General features: G+C 40.9%; 1 protein-coding gene across 4 annotated transcripts in view; it reads left to right on the top strand.

The window, feature by feature from the left end:
• Npnt (nephronectin) overlaps positions 1-19591 on the top strand; it is a 70119-nt gene that overhangs the window by 17879 nt on the left and 32649 nt on the right. For 2 of the 4 annotated variants that reach the window (XM_006970358.4, XM_015992817.3), the window contains 2 exons: positions 16585-16677; positions 19109-19198. In XM_006970358.4, coding sequence (XP_006970420.1) covers positions 16585-16677; positions 19109-19198 — 183 coding nt within the window. The remainder of the gene's footprint in view (positions 1-16584; positions 16678-19108; positions 19199-19591) is intronic. The other 2 variants (XM_006970356.4, XM_006970357.4) reach the window with 1 other exon arrangement.

The following is a 19591-nucleotide window of genomic DNA, read 5'->3' as shown; positions in this document are numbered from 1 at the left end:
TCTAAGCTAACTTTAACTGAGTCCTTACATTAAACTCTTCCCTCTCAATTTTTATTTCTACCTCTTGTTTTACAAATGTAATAAACTGACCTCCATTCTAACCTAAAAGACAGTTTAAATTTTTAATGTTTGAAGAAGCAAATGTAGAAAAACAAAGTCCCCCAAATGAAATTACTAACGCCAGCCCATCACTAACCTGTGGGAGTTGTGTTTCTTGTTCGTTAGTTCTCCATGGAATAATTCAGGTAAGAAATGTTTTTGATGTATCAAATAACAAGCTGTATATTGACTATACCTTCAACCTGATGCTTTGATGCAAAAGTATTCCTTGGTTAAAATGTTTGGGAAGTGAGGAAGGTCATTTGGCAAGACTTTCACCATTTTAGTGAGCAATTTGGGGGAGATAATACCAAATTACAACATTCAGATGGCTCTAAGAAGGTAATACAAAGTGCTTGCTGAAAGACGGCATCCCATGTCACTGGAGACGGTTTACAGGTAGGATTTCAAGAACATTTGGTGAGAAAGTCAAACTTTTGGGGGGCAGGTTTCTGATACTAAGTAGAAAGCTGCCTACAGAAGAATTTCTCTGTCTCTGTCTCTCTCTGTCTCTGTCTCTGTCTCTTTCTTTCTTCCATTAAGTATCTCTGTATCCCCAGGTCAGCTTCAAACAAACTCACTATGTAGTCCAGGCTGACATAAAATTCTGAATCTTCCTGCCTTGACCTCCCAAGTTCTGAGATTACAGGTGTAGGCTACCAGATCCAACATTCTAGAATAATTCCTCTTAAAAATTTTTAAGTTAAGATGTGATTACATTATTCTCTCCAACCTCTCTCACCCCCCCTATCAAATTGATGGCCTTTTTCTTTAATCATTGTTATATATGTATATGCAAATAAGTACATAAATGCAACCTACTGAGTCCATTTAGTGTTGCTTGTATGTATGTTTTTCAGGCTAACTACTTAGGGACTGGTTATATTGGATAACTAGTTAGGGTACTCCTTCCTGGGGAAGACTAATGTTCCCTCTCTCGGTACTCCTTAATTGCCTGCAGCTTTTCATCTAGGGGTGGTGCCTGTGATATTTCCTCCGTCCATATTGTTGTGTCAGCTGATGTTTAAACAGTTCTTGATGAATGTGTTGGTCCACATGAAGATCACAAACAGAGCTTGGAGCTGTGTTTCCCTGCATTGTAGGATGAAGAGCATAACATGTTGGAATTGCCTTTCATTTCCCGTGTCCATCTTTTGCAACTAAGAATGAATGAATTGGAAGTAGGAAATTTCTCTAGTTGTTTGTGGCTAAAATAAAACCTTTTGTGGGAGTGCTGTCTTTTGCTGGCACCACTTCTCTCCCATGTTTCGAATAATGGCTTTCCATAAGGACCTCAGTGGAACAGTTTTGGTTAGCTCACAGTGCTTGCACTTAGGAAAACAGAAGAAAATAGCAGTGAACTATGAACCTTAGCATTTGCAGTTTCTGTGATTTACTAGGAGATCAAGCTGGGAGCCAGGAATGCACAGAGATGAGCACAGCATGAACGTTGGCTGTCAAGGAACTCAATAGATAAGGTGGTTGGTCTTTATTCCTTCTATAATTCTAATATAGAAAAAAGTTAGAGATAAAGTGTAGAGGGTGGGCAGACAAGATGGCTCAGTGGGAAAATGCTACATGGCCAGGTGACCTGAGTTTAACTCCCAGAACCTTCTTAAAGGTAGACAGGAAAGAACTGACTCCACACACATACCATGGCACCTATGTGTGTCTCCCCTCCCCCAATAATAGTAAATAGAAATTTTAAGAAGAGTTGAGGAAGTTCAGGGGAAGGATCTTTTCCTGCTTAATAGGAGCAATGGTAAATTCATAGGCTCCATAGTGTTCAGTTAATCCATCTGTTCAACACATACGTCTTGAGTAGAACTACACACTTGATCTTGAGTTCACTAGTGTAGACGTCTTCCCAGTATAATGAAGGTCCAGGCCTTCATCCTACTCAGCATCAGTGGTTAAGGTCCACATAGCACCGGAAAAGAGAGATGCATTGGACTGTGATATATTTTGATATTGGATACTGTAAGTGTACCTCTCAGTGGACAGTACCTTTAACCAGGAATGATGGGCTGCGATGATACCACTATATTGTGATGGATAAGGTGAGTGAAGGGCACTTTTGGAAGATGGAAAACTGCACGAAGATCGCAGAAGATATAATGAGCACATTCAAGGAAATGTATGAATCCTAGTTCGGCAGTTGGATCCATTTTTGAAGGATGTCTGATAAGAGAAGGAAGTAGGAATGTCTCTGGGAGCCTTTGATGTCACATTAAATAGATTAGCCTTGACCGCTAGGTAATAAAGGAGCATGGTAAAGATTTTAAATGAGGAAATTGAATACTATTTTAGAGCATATCCACTGGTGCAGATGAGTCAAACCTAACATATGGGTGGATTTCTTTCTGGTCAGGGTCTTTTAGCTTGTTTTTGAAATTGTCAGTGGTTCACAGGAAACATGGATGTCGCAGACAGACAGTGTTGAAAATCAGTCACTTGGCCATTTTTCTGGGAACCTGTGGGCTAGAGTTTGTTAAAGCAGCAACACGGATGGACGGCAGAAACGTGCTCCATTTTCCCCAGGCTCACTTCCTTCAGGGCAAATGCCTGGCACGTGTGGGCATTTGAGGTTTGGGGCTAATTTTGGAACTTCCTCTTTGGCAATTGAAGGAATAACTATTTGAGGTTCAGAGCTGGAGTTTTTGCAGCCCACGTGGTAAAGTTAGACTTGGTTTTTAAGGAGTAGTGGGGGGAAAAGGATAGTAAGGTACTGAAGAGCACTAAACCAGAACGGATGAGGAGTCATAGCAAGAAAGCAGAGGTGGGGCAGTGTTTCATGAGGACCTCTTCTGAGGACAACTTCATTTTGGTGAGAGGCAGCGAAGGGCCCGACCTCATAGGAATTTTAAGTGAGGATTCAATGGGAACATATTTACAGAGCACTTAGCTCAGGGACTGGCGAACACTCTCCACAAAGGGGCTGTTGTGGAGGAGAGGGAAGAAGATGGAATTAAGGAGAACTGGAGAGTTTCCGGTGTGTTATTTGGTGAACTAGAGAACACCGGGAGGAGATGCAAATGTTGACACCAGTTTGGGATGTGTTAAGTGTGGAACACTTGAGAGACTTTGAAGTGATGTATGCCAGGGTGGGGTCTGGCAGGCACAGGCTGATTCTGGGTCCCCCACCACTGACTGATTCCTCATATCTTCCTTGGACCCTTCCAGCCAACTTGGCAATTGCCACAAATACCTAATAGAGGATCAGCTTTAAGTAGAAGAATGTGCCATAGGCACCATCATGTCACATTTGCTGAAATGCTTTCTACAAGTTTTCAGTTGTAAAGATGCCTTTCAGTTCACCCTGCGGATCACAGCAGAATGGATCTAATGATTCAGCATTTCTGTATCACAGATCATCTTTCTCTCCAGTTAGCCTTTTCTATTTTATTCACTCCATTTCTAATTATAGACAAATGTTTGGCCGAGAGTGAATGGTTCCTGGGAAGGATGAGCAGGGTTGCTTTTTGAGTTTGTACGCCTTCCTAACTGAGTCAAGCCCCCGTTCAAACGCCACACTGTCTTTTGTATGCCACCCTTGTGGTCACAACTGACCTCTGTCCTCGCTATGTTTTGTTATTGCACTTGCACGGAGCCTGGTTCATGCTACCCCATGCTATAGTGGTGGTTTGTGAACCAACATTGTTCTGCCGGGGTGTTTGCCCGTGAAGGTAAGCCTGTGTCTTAGACACCTTTATAACAAGTGTAACAATTCCTGCAGTGTGCCATCCAGTCGGTTCAGTACACTTCTAAATGTGTAAGGGATAGGAATTTCTATTTTATAGAAATCAAAAACTATGAAGGAGCCAGGCCTGGTGACACATGCACTTGATCCCAACACTTGGGATGCAGAAGTGGGTCTATGTAGCGAGTTCCAGTGCAGGCAGGGCTTGGTAGAGACTCTGTCTCAAAAAAAAAAAAAATATGAAGGAGATGTGATCTTAATAAACAAGTTATTATTTTTAGTAAGGATAGTTTACTGTGAAAATTAATTTCTTCACTCTGCCTCTCGTGACTTTATATTTCATTAACTCTCTCTTAAGGTTTAAAAAGGAAGTCAGTTTAAATGCTTTTAGGCCACTGCGCATAATCCATTGTTTCTTCACTGGTCTGGATAAGATCCTGACCCGGCTCTCCAGGTTGCCTTCTGTTAAAGGACTTGTTGTCGTTGCTGTTGTTGCAGTTGTATGGCCCCTTCAGGTTCAGACCCTTTCCTGCTTCCTGTGCCCGTCTGGCTCTTCTTATGCTGCTCTGAATCCCTTCCCCTGTCCACATGATAAATTTCAAGTCATCCTTTCAGCTTCAGCGCACAGTCCTGAAAGCAGGCCCTGGCATCTTTCTAACTCCCACATCCCTGCAAATTCTTCTGTGTTCTTTTAACACCTTGTATACCTGTCATGGCTGTCACCGTCAGAAGGCTGTTGTGTTTCAAAGGAACCTTTGTATATTTAAAGAACTCAAGGGCTGGGCGCTAGCTTTGTAACACTCTTGAGATACACGTATGTATATGTAAATATATGTATTTGTGATTTATAGTATACACAGTGGCTCAGGAAGGCTGTACTTAGTACAAGAGGCTAAAGCCAATTTTGGTGATAGTGAAGGTTCAATTGAGTAATGCAGCCTGTCTAGATGTGAGTCTAACAGACAAGGGGAGAATGGCATTCTCTGTGACAGCATGGGGGTTTTAGAGCGTGGCTTCCAGGGAACTGCACTTAACGGCATATGGTTGGAGATGAAGCTGGTGGTCTGGGAAGAATTCAATCAGAAGATTGGTTTGAATGCTATCCTAAGTGTTCGACCAAGGATGATTAGAAAGTCAAATGAACGGGAGTAGGAGGAGAACAGCACCCCGAAATCGTGGTTTAGGGAGGCCCATCTGATGGTGGTTTAGGCCTGGATTGAAATCCAATACTAGAGGGAGAAAGACCATGGCTTCCTCTCTTTTTTAACCAATTTTGTACTAATAGGCATTTCTATCAGAGAATTTGGGAACAACTAATATTTCCTTAAAAAGAAACCCAAAAGGCCAAATTCACAAATATCCCACATCATATTAGTCTAGACACAGCCATAATATCAATTTAATTTTTGAAATAATGAATGTGTAGCTTAATTCACTTATTAGTGAACCTTTTAAATGTTATTGAAGAAGGTAAAGATGGCTACATTTAAGTTTTTTTGGCTTTTATGATGACTCTTCAATAAGCTTGGAAATAGCGAGGATCAAATCTTCAACTAAAATAGGCATGATAAATTCAAGCTTCTTGAAATACTATAATGTGTTTCTTTATGACCTGATTAGTTGTTGCACTGTGCAATCTAATATCTTGTAAACATCCTCTTTGATTCTGTTAGCACTACTGTCTACAGCATTTTCTAACTTCCCTAAGTCCATATGACCAATCAGTGCTTCTTCTGTGTCCTTTGTTCTAAAGACATCTATGCTTGTTCCTATCTCTCCTTGTTGGACCACCTGTCACAGGATGAGTTATTGATCTCATTCATTTTTACATCTACATTTCTTTCTTTTTCTTATTAATTTTTTATTTATTTTACATACCAAACATAGTTTCCCCTTCCTCCTCTTCTCCCATTCCCTCCTCCCCCTCCTTCCTACCTCCTGGCCTCTATCCATTCCTCAGAAAGGGTAAGGCCTCCCATGGGAGTTAACAAAGTATGGCATATCAAGTTGAGGCAGGACCAGGCTCCTCCCTGCTGCATCAAGGCTGAACAACGCATCCCACCATAGGGAATAGGTTCCAAGGACAGATCCTGGTTCCACTACTAGGGGCCCCACAAACAGACCAAGGTACACAACTGTCATCCACATGCAGAGGGCCTAGGTTGGTCCCAGGAAGTCTCCCTAGCTGTTGGTCTAGAGTCCATGAGCTCCCAGGAGCTTGGATCAGCTATCTCTGTGGGTTTCCCCTTCACAGTCTTGACCCCCCCTCCCACCCTCCACCCCATCATATAATTCCTCCTCTCTCTCTTCAACCTGAGCCCCAGAGCTCAGCCCAGTGCTTGGCTGATATCCGCATTTCTTTTCTTTTCTTTTCTTTTTATTTTATTTTATTTATTTATTTTTTTTTTTTTTTTGGTTTTTCGAGACAGGGTTTCTCTGTATAGCTTTGCGCCTTTTCCTGGAACTCACTTGGTAGCCCAGGCTGGCCTCGAACTCACAGAAATCCGCCTGCCTCTGCCTCCCGAGTGCTGGGATTAAAGGCGTGCGCCACCACCGCCCAGCTATATCCGCATTTCTTAATGTGTATCCCAGAGAGGGGCTTTTCCTCTTTGCCATCCTCAGACCCCTATTTTAATAAATGCTTAGATTGCTATGGCTATTGTTCTATGTACTATAGAGTTCCATTGCAATCTGAGCCTTGTGAGTTTTCTATAAAGTAAAGGAAAAAAGACAATGTGGTGAATCTTTAGCTTCTCATCCATATTTGAGAGGAGAAGGTAGCTGGGTAATCTTTATAGGGCATTCATTTGCCCAGTGGTAGGTTTTGAACTCCGCCCAGCTACCTTATTCCAACATCTGTACTCTTAACCCCTATTCAGAAACTCATTGAAAAATGAGTAATGGCTCACAAAAAAAATCTATCTGCATATCCATGTTATTAAGCATTTCTCTCTTTATTTTTTATTTGATAAAGTTTAATCGATGGAAGAAAGAAAGGGGCCAGTGAATATCCATAAATTCCATCTGTTATTACTAACATTTTTTACAAATTCTTATCTTACTAACATTTTATACAAATTAGATGATCCAGAGTATGGCAAGTTGAGACTGCACATCCTGGTATCTTGTAGATACTGTCCTCACATTATTTCAATGGTGCTTATAATATCATGCTTTTCCAGTTATTTCATACATCTTACATGCTACCTGGCATCCTCTACAAAAAGACTCTAAGTCCTCTTCTGTTTTTAGACTCTCTTCAAACCCATGGATTCTATTGTTGTTCAGTTATTATCCATTGGCATCATTACTCTTCTTAATATTCACACCACCTCAAGTCTGGCCATGGGAACTCACCAATCCAATCCAATGCTTTGCATAGATCTCCAGCATTCATCCCAAGTCTGGCCAGTGGGATCTCACCAAGTCTATCCAAGTGCTTTGCATAGATCTCCAACATTCTCTAAGTACTTTTCTGCCTCTTGCCATGGAAAACATTGCAGCTTTCCTTTTGTGGCCATGTTTTTCCTCTTTGAAGAGAGATGTTTAGAAATAAAAACCCAAGCTGCAGTGTGCATTTGCTATAGATTGCCAACTTAACAAAAACGAAACAAAACACTTTATCTACTTTTCCTGATAAAGAGTCACAGTTTCTCATATGTTCGCAAAGTCTAATTTGACTTTATGTTAAATTCCACTCTGTCTTGATGAAAACAGGAGCAAAATTTCAAGTAAACTGAAAAGTGACAGCGGTGCTTAGGGGAAGATGTTTGAAGTGCAGAGGTAGCGTGCTTGATGATGATAGACAAAGGCTGGGCCAAGAAGCAAAGATGCCTATGCATCCACTTACAGTCCTTTGGGCTACCCTAGGAATAAAGGCAACTAGTGAGAGATGAAATAGTTACTTGAGAAGTTCATCTGAATTGAATGTTCCAGAGACAAAAATAAAGCAAGTTCTTCCCAGACAGTTCTTGGAAGGCATTGTTATTCATTTAACTTCATGCTCCAAATGGGTATCAATCTATTGATCCTGACTTTTTGACAATAGCTCATTGTTAGTTAAAATGTTGATTTTCATTACAGCTTTAGAATCTAGTGTTTATGAACACAACAAGCAATATAACAAAGAGAGTATTGTATTTTTAAGTATTCTAGCAGGTTCCTCTAGAGTCTTTGGAAGTTATAGACTTTCTTCAAAGCAACATTTCTTTAGAAATGTCACTTAAATGCCATTATGCACTTGACCACCATTCTCTACGGCCATTCCTTTCTGCTTAGCATTTTATTATAACCTCTCTTCTCTCTTTTCCAAATTACCTCAAGTGCTGGCCTTCCTCATCTTTCTTAATCCACCAGAGGAGTAGACTGAACATTGACCCCAACTAGGAAATTTTTACTGAAGTTGGTCAACTCACTTAACCTGTGCCAAGGCCCACTTCTTTCCTGCCTTATATGGATAGTACAGCAAGAAATTCAGCTACATGAAGTGTAGGTTAGTGTTTTTAGTTTAGTGTTCAAGAGAACATTTACTAGATATCCTTTTCAATGAGAATCAGAGGTACTTTACACTGCTTTTAATTACAGCAGGGTGTGAATGTTTTGGTTTTGTTGAATAATTGACACTACAGTACAGTGTTTGTGGCAAGCTGAGAGTTGTTTTCTCTGGAGATCTGGCATGGTGGGTTTTGTTCTGCCTGTTGATGGCTCAGGGCCCTTCCCAATAGTTCTTTCTTAAACTCTGCCTCCGTTGCTTCCAGGTTCTATTAATACGCAGTGAGGTATTTCATGTTGCTTTTAGCAACGTTTTCTCTTCCAAGGTCAACTGTGCTCTGAAAAGGATATTCTCTTCATATTTGCATCCCCCTCCCCCAAAATCTATCCAGATGGGCTCTGAGGAGTGGCTGGGAGTTATGGAAGCTCTGGAAAAAATCTCTTGGTTTCCCAGCTGTTCATTCTTCTGCTCAGCTCCTGAATGCCTTTTGTCACCTTGTTCCTACATCAGGTGACCTGGAGGAGAAGTCACTAAATGATAGCAAAGGTTGCAAATGACACCCCAGACTCCAAGGCCTTCTTACATGAGAAACTCCTTGTCAAGGACAGAGCTTAGGTGGGCTTTGTCCTCATCACTCTCCAGAACAGTTCTCACTGTGGCATCTCACCACTTCCTTGTTTCCAGACGTGGGCCCTTAACTTCCAGTGTGATTCGCTTACGTATGAAATATTATAAAGTTAATGTGTGAGATTCATTGTCCCCAAGCTTGGGATAACTTAGTATTTTTTTTTTTTTTGTCAGAATTAGATAGCCCTGTTGAGCTCTCAGAACCCCTGTTGCAACAGTTAGGATGATTCTGATTAAAATTGCAGTTAAACAGACAATTGGACTGGGTCCTCAAAGAGCTGTGTTTGCTTTGGCTGTGGAGACTTGGTTCGTTTTCTAGTCGAAACAGTGACTTAGCAGTTATTGTAAGTCCATAGACAGGGCACCGGAATGTTGGAGTTAGTTTTGAGTGTGATTTACCGGACTTCATTCTTGTAACTGGTTTTGGAGGGGGAAAACCTCTCAGGTCCCTGATCCTATGTGACTTTTCTTTGCTGAGCTTAAACTATAAGGGTGGAGGGACATTGCACCATCAGGTATGGTCCATTTCTCTTGTTCTTGGTCCACATGGAGATCAGAGATGCCATGTTGCCCTCTCTGATTACCTGTCATATCTACAGGCACAGTATGTTAATTCCAGGATCTCCCTTGGGTGGTTTAGAAGACTGATACTAAATGAAAACAGATCATCTATCCTTTCTCTTTTTCAGTCAGGTGGATGGCTCAATTCACAGAATAATTCGGATTATGCATGTGATTTTTGCTGACCCCTGAAAGCCACATTACAGTGGAGTTAGTTATTACTGGTCAGGCCAGTTCACACAAAAGTGGGGATTCAATTCCATATAGTTTTTTTTTTTTTTTTTTAATAGCCATGTGCTTTCTGGTTACCTGTATGTATAAATGAAGCTATTTGTATACCTGCATGAATATTTGATATTGTACTAGACGTTAATAATAGGACTTCCAACTGTATTTCCAAAAAGCAAAACAAAATACCTTTGTCTGTCTTGATAAGAACAGGTTAAGTTCCTCCACAGCCTAGTTAGTGTTCAAGACTAGTCAGGGGTTGTTTGGCTGGGTGCAACAGAAACACAGGGAGGGGGCTAGTGTTAGGGGTCTTTGCTCTACCTTTCTTTCCATTCTCAAGACCACTGGTCACAGAAGAGCTGAAGTTCTCCATTCGCAGCAAGAACACAGACCAGGGCATATCTGACAGGTCCCCTAAGTAGCATCCCAACCACTCCTCTCAATTACTTCTGTGTCTATATAAACTAGTCAGAATTCAGTCCTTTCTTTACTCCTGCCATGAAGGATAAGAAATGTCATCTTTCATTGTAAACTTACCCTACGCTATGAAACAAAACCCAAAAAGACATTCTGTATGAAGATGGAAATGGAAAGGTAGGAATCCAAAGAGTCCCACCGGCATGTTAGGATCTATCTTAGGCCTCCTTTGATCTCATCTGCTGTTATAAGCACTTCGCAGGCTAGTGCTTCCCACTCAGTGAGAACCCCCTCACTGCCTCCCCCCGCACCTGATCATATTCCAAGGTCTTTGTGGTCTCCGCTGGCCCTTCCTTTTAACAGTTGCTCTCCAGGATTGTAGTTCAGACTTGAGGCTCTGTGGTTATTGTCATTATCCACACTCCTCCCCCTTCTTCAGGTCTCTTCTTGGCTCCTGTCGTGGCTTAGAAAAATTAGCCACATGGTTAATTTAATATCCTCTATCACTCCCCCATCTATTCATACTTGTATAGTATAATACATTGAACATAATAAATGTTTGATATATATTTACTGACCTCTATTCTAGACCTAAAACCAAGATCATGGGGGAAAAGTCCTTTCATGAAAAATTGTGTAAAGAGTTAATTTTCTGTGATGAAAATAATTAATTGTATCAGCTCTATGTGTATTCTTTTAATAGCTTTTTTAAAAAAATACACTTTTAGTAGCTGCTGGGTAATCTGTAATTGCCGCTGACTTCAGGTAGAAATGCAGCCAGCAGTTTTCTTTAAAATACTGAGTCCCCAGACTTAGCAGAACCATTAACAGTCCTGACCTCGTGGAATGTACACATTAGATGCACCTGAGATTAGGGCATCCTCCTGAGAACAAATAAAAAGGAGAGCAGATGGAAGAGCCCTTTGTGAGTAGAAAGCACCTGAAAGCCGTGAGTGGATGGCCAGCAGCTGGTCAGAGGTCAAAGGCAATACAACCTGGAAGCTGCAGGCTTGTACCAGAAAGTGTCCTCCTCTAAATGAACCTCAGATTTTCAGTGCTATGTTTTAATGCTACCTTTTCATATTTTCACACAGATTTTCAAATTCCGGTTGCTCTAGGGAGTTATCACTTTGACTCACATGTGACATATATGTAATGTTACTTTTTAAAGAAAAATAACATTCTGGGTACCTCAGAAGGCTTATTTAGGTTACATTACTATATAAAAATGTTACAATCGATGGAATAACTCTCTTTAAGTTTTTAGTATTTATTTACTTATGTACATGTGTGCCTGCACATGTGCCGTGGAGCGTGTGGAGGTCAGAGGTCAGTTTGTGGGCGTTGGTGGTTCTCTCCTTCTACCATGTAGGTCCTTGAGGTCAAACTCAGGTCATCAGACTTGGTGGCAGGCACCCTTACCTGCTGAGCCATTTTACAAGCCCTGGAATATTTCCTTTTCAAAATGATTTTTTTTCAAATTCACATTTCCTGATGATGAGGCCTGGATATTACAGAGAACCATGTTTGGAGGACTTCCTTTACAAAACTCCATCCAGTATAAAACTATTTACCATTCACTGAGTAATGCTGGAAGGCTTTCTAGGAAGTTCATTACTTCTCAGAGAAATGAACACAGTTCTTTCCCTTTGAATGTATGCAGTGTCTGAAATCAGAGTTTAAGAAGTCTCCAACTACTTTCCTCTGCATTTTGCCCATCCTCTTTCTGTAGGCTTTGAATCCACACTAAGGATTAGTCGTCAGCAGCCCTGATTGGCATAATACTAGGCTGGCAGTAACATAGACAAGTAGGCCTGGGGACTATCAGATGAGGTTGAGTGAGGGAATGTAGAAAGCAAGCATATGCTGATTTGCAGGAGTCTCAGAGGGAATGTCTGAGAGTTATCACAGGAAACTGGAAGCACATCCCAGAATGGAGCAGAGCATGGGCTGGTATGAAAAGGAACAAGTATCTAAGCCTTCAGAAGGCAGGGGCATGGTTGACTCTGTTGTCCTAGATCAAGTCCTCTCTGCTTTTCATTTGGTGGTTACCAAAGCTCCCCTCTTCCTGTCATGAGTGCTAATCATGGTTGACTAGTTCTAACCTGAACTTTAATTTCTCTGATCCAATTGCTCCCTTTACCTCTGAATCATTTCCAGTTGATTCCACCTACCATTGCCACATCAGTATACTCACAGCTTTAATATTTATGGAGTAATTCTCCTGGTCAGAAACTTCCCATTTCCTACAGACAAAGTAACATTCCTCAGTTTGAAAGTTTAGGAACACCATCATCTCATAACAGTTATGAATAATGGCTTCCTATTCTTTCATGAGCTACCCAGGCCTCCCGAGTGACCTCTTACTAACCTGTGGTCACCTTGGCTACATGTTTTTCTTCGCCATGGAGGACCTTCTTCCTTCTCTGTTCCCATGTTTCAAGATCCAGCACATATGTTTTTAGTAAGCTTTCTATTCAAGCCCATATTTGCTAACCATTATACTCATATATAGTTATTCTTTTTCATTGAAAACATGTGTAATGGTGCTGGAGTGATGATGTCTCAGTGTTTTGAGTGTGGACTACTCTCACAGAGGACCCAACTTTTGTTCACAACACCCATGTTAGGTGGTTCAAAACAGCCTATAAATCCAGCTCTGATAGATGTGATGTCCTCCCCTGGACTCTTCAGATACCCGCATTCACATATGACTATACTTACACAGACACACACACACACAGACTTAAACATAAAATAAATCCAAAAAAGGAACATGAAAAAGTTTTGTCTCTTTAAATAGATTGTGAGATCCTTGAAGTCAGAAATCATGCTGACTGATGTTTTTCACCTATTATAATATTGGCCGTCATGAACATATTTGGTTCAGTAGGACAGTGTTTCTGAGCCTTGGCTCTATGACATTCTGGTGTCATTTTGGATGTCTGAACATTGCAGGATATCCTCTATGCCCTATATGCCAACAAAACTCAAAATATCTCCAAACATTGCCAGATGTCTCAAGTATGCAAAGGATACCCATGAAAAACCATTGACATAAGACAAGCGGGGTAAACTTGTTTGTTTATCCGATTTGTTATCCAAATTGAGAAAAGACTTGAGTTCCTGAGAGAAGTGGAGGTGGTTGTTAGAGAAGAATAAGGTTAAACTGGAAACTTTCAATCTAGCTGAGATACAGGAAGCTACTATAAATTGAAGAGAAACTTTAATGTATGCCAAGGTTAAGAAAGATCAAGACAATGAAAATATCTGTGAATACTTCACAGTGTTGAAGAACTTCATTTTAGCTTGTTTCATTTTTAATCATCTTATTCTTAGACTATCATTGCCCATGAAATAAATATTTTATTGCTTAATAAGAAATTTATGTCTTTTTGGTTTTTTGACCATATTGTTGATCAAACACAGGTTCTCCCACATTCTAGGAAAGTGCTTTTCCACCAAGTCACATCCCAGCCTGGAAAGCTATACTGATTTCTTATAAACCCAGTAAATTCAGACTAAATTTTGTTAATGTGTATTTGAGAGAATAAGTTTTGAAATTGTGTATAAACATTTTTGTAAAGTTATATGTTACCTTTATTAATTATTTGAGTAGTATGCTCAGTTGACAATATTTTTCAGTCCCAAGTGATACATGCAAACATATTTACATATATGATAAATGCATGTGTCTCAGTTTGGGTTTCTATTGCTGTGAAAAGACACTGTGACCACACCAAATCTCATAAAGGAAAACATGTAACTGGGGCTGACTTACAGTTCAGAAGTTTAGTTCATTATCATCATGACAGAAAACATGGCAGCATGCAGGCAGACATTGTAGCTAGAGTTTTCCTGCCTTGCCCATAGTCAGGACAAATCTTTGTCACCTGCCAGTCCCACAGCCGCTCAGACCCAACCCAGTAAACACAGAGACTTATATTACTTACAAACTGTATGGCCGTGGCAGGCTTCTTACTAACTGTTCTTAAATTAATCCATTTCCATAAATCTATACCTTGCCACGTGGCTGGTGGCTTACCGGTGTCTTCACATGCTGCTGGTCATGGCGGCAGCTGGCAGTGTCTCTCTGCCTCAGCCTTCCGCTTCCCAGAATTCTCCTCTCTCCTTGTCCCACCTACTTCCTGCCTGGCCACTGGCCAATCAGTGTTTTATTTAATGACCAATCAGAGCATTTTGACATACAGACCATCCCACAGCAAGACATGGTGTTGGAGAGGTAGCTAAGAGTTCTACATCTTGATCTGCAGGCAGCAGAGGGACACTATGTGCCACACTGAGCACAGCTTGAACATATAAGACCTCGAAGCCTACCTACACAGTGACACACTTTCTCCAACAAGGCACACCTCCTAATAATGCCACTTCCTATGGGTCAGGCATTGAAACATGAGTCTATGAGGAACATACCTAGTCAAACCACCACATTCTACTCCCTGGCCCACCCATAAGATTGTAGCCATAACATAATGCAGAAATACATTTATTCCAATTTCAAAAGTCCCCATAGTCTATAAGTCTCAAACTTGTTTCAAAGTTTGAAGTATCATGCAATCTCTTAGCTGTAATATCCTGTAAAATCAAAAAGCAGATCATATACTTCCAGCATAAGGGCACAGTATATACATTACTGTTCTAAAAGGGAAGAAAAGGAGCATAGTGAGGAAATACTGGACTAAAGCAAGACTGAAAACCAGCTGGGCAAACCCCAAACTCTTCATCTCCAAGTCTGATGTCAAAATCCTCTTCAGATCTTCAACTCCTATCATCTTTGTTGACTGCAACACTTCTTTCTCTTGAGCTGGTTCCACCTCCTGTTAGCAGCTTTCTTCAGCAGGTATCTCACAATTGACATCTCCAACATTTAAGGTCTACAAGGAAATCTAGACTTCACCTTCACAGCTTCATACAGTGGTCTCTCTGGGCCTCCATGCAGGGATACTCCTGCCATACATCTGGACTCAGTGGTTTTCCTTAGTCTCATAGGGAGAATCTATAACCCTTTTCTCGTATCCTTGACTCTAATGCCAGAACCACATGGCCAAAGCTGCCAAGTCCTGCTGCTTCCTGGGACTGGAACATGGCCTCCTCGTTCAATTACATCTTCACCAGCTTTCTGTTTTTGATGGTTTCCTTCACTGCCTAAGCTTGGCTGTCCTAAAACTCAATCTGTAGACTAGGCTGACTCAAATTCATCGATATATTAGCCCCTGTCTCTGGAGAACTTGGATTAAAGTTGTATACCACCACACACAGCCCTTAACTTTTAATTCCTTTTCACAAGTTGGGACCTTAGGTGGGATCTTGCTTTGAAGTCACCACTCCCTTTATTCCATTTAACATCAGGCTTTTCTTTAGTCTGCTTATCTCCTTGAACACAGGACTTAGCTCCATTCCACTTCCTGGTGCCCCCTTTCTTCTCAAATTATACATTCTGTAACTTTCCCTGCTCAGCTTACCCCTCTTCATTATAGATCTTCATAAGAGTAACCACTAATAACCACAAGACAGAGTCGTACTAGGCTGTTTTAAGATTTCCTCTGCCAAAGCAATTTATTCAAAACTCTTCAATTTAGTCTCAGGCAAATTTTTTAAACAAGAGCAAATAGAACCATATATGTCTCCAAAATATCACAAGAACAGTCTCGAGGCCACATGCTAACATTCTTCTCCTCTGAAACCTCTTGAGCTGGGCCCCCACATTTCAAATCATCATCAACACCACTGTCTTCCATGTTCCTACTAGGATGGCCCATTAAGCCTCACTTAAAGCATTCAACTGCTTTTCTAATCCAAAGCCCCAAAATCTACATTCTTCCAAACAAAAACATGGTCTGGCCTATCACAGCAATACCTCAGTCCCTGGTATCAACTTCTGTCTTAGTTTGGGTTTCTATTGCTGTGAAGAGATACCATGGCCATGACAACTCTCATAAAGGAAAATATCTGATTGGGGCTGGCTTACATACAGTTCATTATTTAGTCCATTATCATCATGGTGGGAAACATGGCAGCATGCAGGCAGACATGATGTTGGAGAGGTGGCTGAGAGTTTTACACCTTGATCTGCAGGCAGCAGAGGGACACTTTGTGTCACACTGAGCATAGCTTGAGCATACAAGACCTCAAAGCCCACCTCCACAGTGACACACTTTCTCCAACAAGGCCACACCTACTCCAACAGGGCCACACTTTCTGATAGTATCACTCCCTGATAGTCAAACACATGAGTCTATGGGGACCATTCCTATTTAAACCATCACAGCATGCACGTATGTTTGTAGTGTAGATAATGGAAGGGAACAGTGGTTTTATAACTTTTGCTACTTTATTGTAAGTTCTTAGTTTTGTATCATCACACTGGTCCGTGGCTTTGGTGCTTTATGGAAGATGCACTTCTGACCTGAGATTGACACACACTGTCCTCTTTCCACAGCTGTGTGTCAACCACAGTGCAAACACGGAGAGTGCATCGGGCCAAACAAGTGCAAGTGTCATCCTGGATTTGCTGGAAAAACCTGCAACCAAGGTAGGAAGACAGTGTGAAAGCCATGGCACCTCTACCCTGACAAATAAAAACTCTAAATTCTCACCCCACCATTGTCAACCATTTTCATAGCTGTTTCTTCCAATTAGGAAAGAACTAAAAATAATAAGGTAAATCTTAGAAAAAATATGTTTTCTTAAAGGATGTTCCCTTAATTGTATTCACGGATACTCATTAAAATGTGTTTGTGAAGAAGCAAATTGTTCTCTCTGTAATAGAAGTCTTGTATATTCTGGGGCCGTGAGAGGGGTCAGCAGGTAAGGCACTTCCTGAGCAAGCCTGACAACCTGAGTATGATCCCTAGAACCCACATAAAGGAGGAAGAAAAGAATTAAATTTACAAAGTTGTCCTCTGACCTGCACACATGTGCTGTGGTACATACACCCCCACCACGCACACACAAAATAAATACATACATAAATAAAGTTCTTAAAGTATTAAATTCTAGAATTTCTTGTTTTTCCATTAATGTGTTGGTAAGCCTTTTAAGAAGTGGAGTACCATTTGTTATAGTTAGGTCTGTAGGTATAGCAAAACTGCTGCATTTTTCATTTGGAGAGACTAAAGGTCTTGCCTGGGTTCATGTAAATGTGGGGGCCCTGCCCCTTGCAAGCTGTGAGGAATGACCTGGGAATGTGTGAGCTCAGCCTGGAGCCCCTGTAAACCTTATTAGGGCAAATTGTGCAGAATTATCATACAAAAAACTAACGAACTGCTTTTATCTAGGCCCCCACATTTACATGAGGTAGAAATTAAGCCTCAGAGACACAGAAAATCAAAAGATTTTTTTTTTCCTCAAGGAAAGAAATGTCAGTAAGCAGTAAATGTGAAATAATTTCACGTGGCTGGGAATTAACATGTGATTAAAGTTAGGCATTGGGGTAGGGCAGTCTCACTACAGTCCTATCTGCTTCAGAAGCAGCCTTGGAAAGCTGTGTGATGGAATAACAGCTTGAATGAATAACAGACACTGGCCCAGGGCTTAAGAGATGCCTGGGGGCGACCAGAACGCAGGGCGAGCTGTGCTTCCAACTGGCTGGATTCAGTAGCCTCTCCGCTCTCAGGCTGTTCTGGGTGGTTTGCTCTTCCTTCTGAATCATATTCTGGATTTGTTGCTCTAAGACCAGGTACAAAGTTACGGATCATTATGAAATCATTAGCATTCTCTATAAGATGCATGCTGCCTTTCACAGTGGATGGAATTCTAACTCAAATTCTGACAAGACTGTATTTAATCATTTGCTCCCCTCTTGTTATTCCCCAATGAGGTTATTCATGCCTATTTCCTTCTCCTTAAGTGTCTCTATCCAAACAAATCCACCCCCATCCAAGAAAGAATACTATTAGAAATAATCTCTGTACAATCATCCCACTGGGGAATTCTTTTTAGCATATAAAGATATGCCATCATACAGTTTTTAGAAATTAATGCACATTTTGAATGCATGTTTCATACGAATTTCAGAAGAAACAATTTATAAATACTGATTACTAGAGTTTTGGCTTGGTTTCTGTTGCATATATTGAATTCCTCATCCCAAGGAAAGAACAGCATAGAACGGTACAGATTCTTACATTGAAAACGTTGCGTCTGGGTGTCCCACGTACAGCAGAATGCCAGTTGCCTTGCTGAGCGCAATTATAAGTGCTTTCACCCTAACTATGGTGTCATCAACAACTTGGCTTTCTAGACATTCCAACCCCAGAAACAAATGTGCCTTTGATTTAGGAAGTTAAGTGGCTGATAAACAGAAAGTGTTGTAAAACAGAAAGAAAAAAAAAAAAAAAGCCTGCCCTTTTGACATTCTACTGTGAGCCCAGGGGTCTCATGATGTTTTGTGAAATAGCAGTGACCACAATTAACATGGTTTTTCTTAAAGCTTCTAATGTGTGTTCTAATTAAATGTGAACCAAATATGGCACAAGTTTTTACTGTTGAATGAAAGCATGATGATGTGTCTTGCTTGGATTTAGGTAAAATGCAAATAAGCATTTGTGCATTACTTGGGAATATTTTAAACTATTATTAGCAAGGTAACAGTGTAAGGTAAGTCTTAAGTTGGTCATTTGTACTTTAATATTCTAAACAGGGTTAGTTGATTGTTTGGTTTTGTTGTCAGCTGCTGATGCTAAAAGTCACACATTAATCTTATTTTGATTTTTAATGGTATAAAAATGATGGATTATTCATTTGTAATTTTTCTGTGGAAAAGATGACTCATAAGTTTTCACAAAGAGTATTTTGAAAAAAGAGAGAAAGCAGAATTAGAAATTACTTGTGAAGTAGCCGAAGAGTCCTTTTAAGCTCCATCAACATTTTGTAACTGTTTAATATATACTTGTGAAGATTTTTAGGGCTAAAAATGACATCAGTTCAAAGCTGACTCTTATTACCTTCTCCCTGCCGTGAAGATGAGCCCTCCTACCCAACTCCTCTTGACCAAGGCAGTGAACAACCTCTTTTCCAACCCCTGGATCAAGCCACAAGTGCGCCTTCAAGGGGTGAGCGTACGTTGTCTCAGGTGGTCGCTCCTCCCACCTGCACGGCTTCCTGCCCTTACGTCACTTCCTGCCAATGCCTAGAAGACTAGCGCAGAAGTGCCCAGCAGCCTTCCGCCTGAGCATGTGAAGCAAGCCGTGGGAGCTGTCACCTGTCGCTGATTCTCTGTGCCTTGGAAAGCATGGAGCCTTTTCTTCTCTTACTGTATCACAAATCAGTACTGTCCCTCCTCTTCTCTGAGTCTGGGAACCTTTTCCAAAAATCAGATCAAAAGATAGTTTGCATTTTCATATGTAGGCAAAACCCGGAAATTCCACTACTAAGCTGTGGATTTGGATGACCATTTCCAGGTAGATTTTGAAAGTAGTTTAGTGGCCTCTTCTCTCGCTGTCTGG

This window comes from Peromyscus maniculatus, chromosome 6 (assembly GCF_049852395.1).
Source record: "Peromyscus maniculatus bairdii isolate BWxNUB_F1_BW_parent chromosome 6, HU_Pman_BW_mat_3.1, whole genome shotgun sequence".
Lineage (NCBI taxonomy): Eukaryota > Metazoa > Chordata > Mammalia > Rodentia > Cricetidae > Peromyscus > Peromyscus maniculatus.
This window is presented reverse-complemented; position numbering and strand designations above follow the sequence as displayed.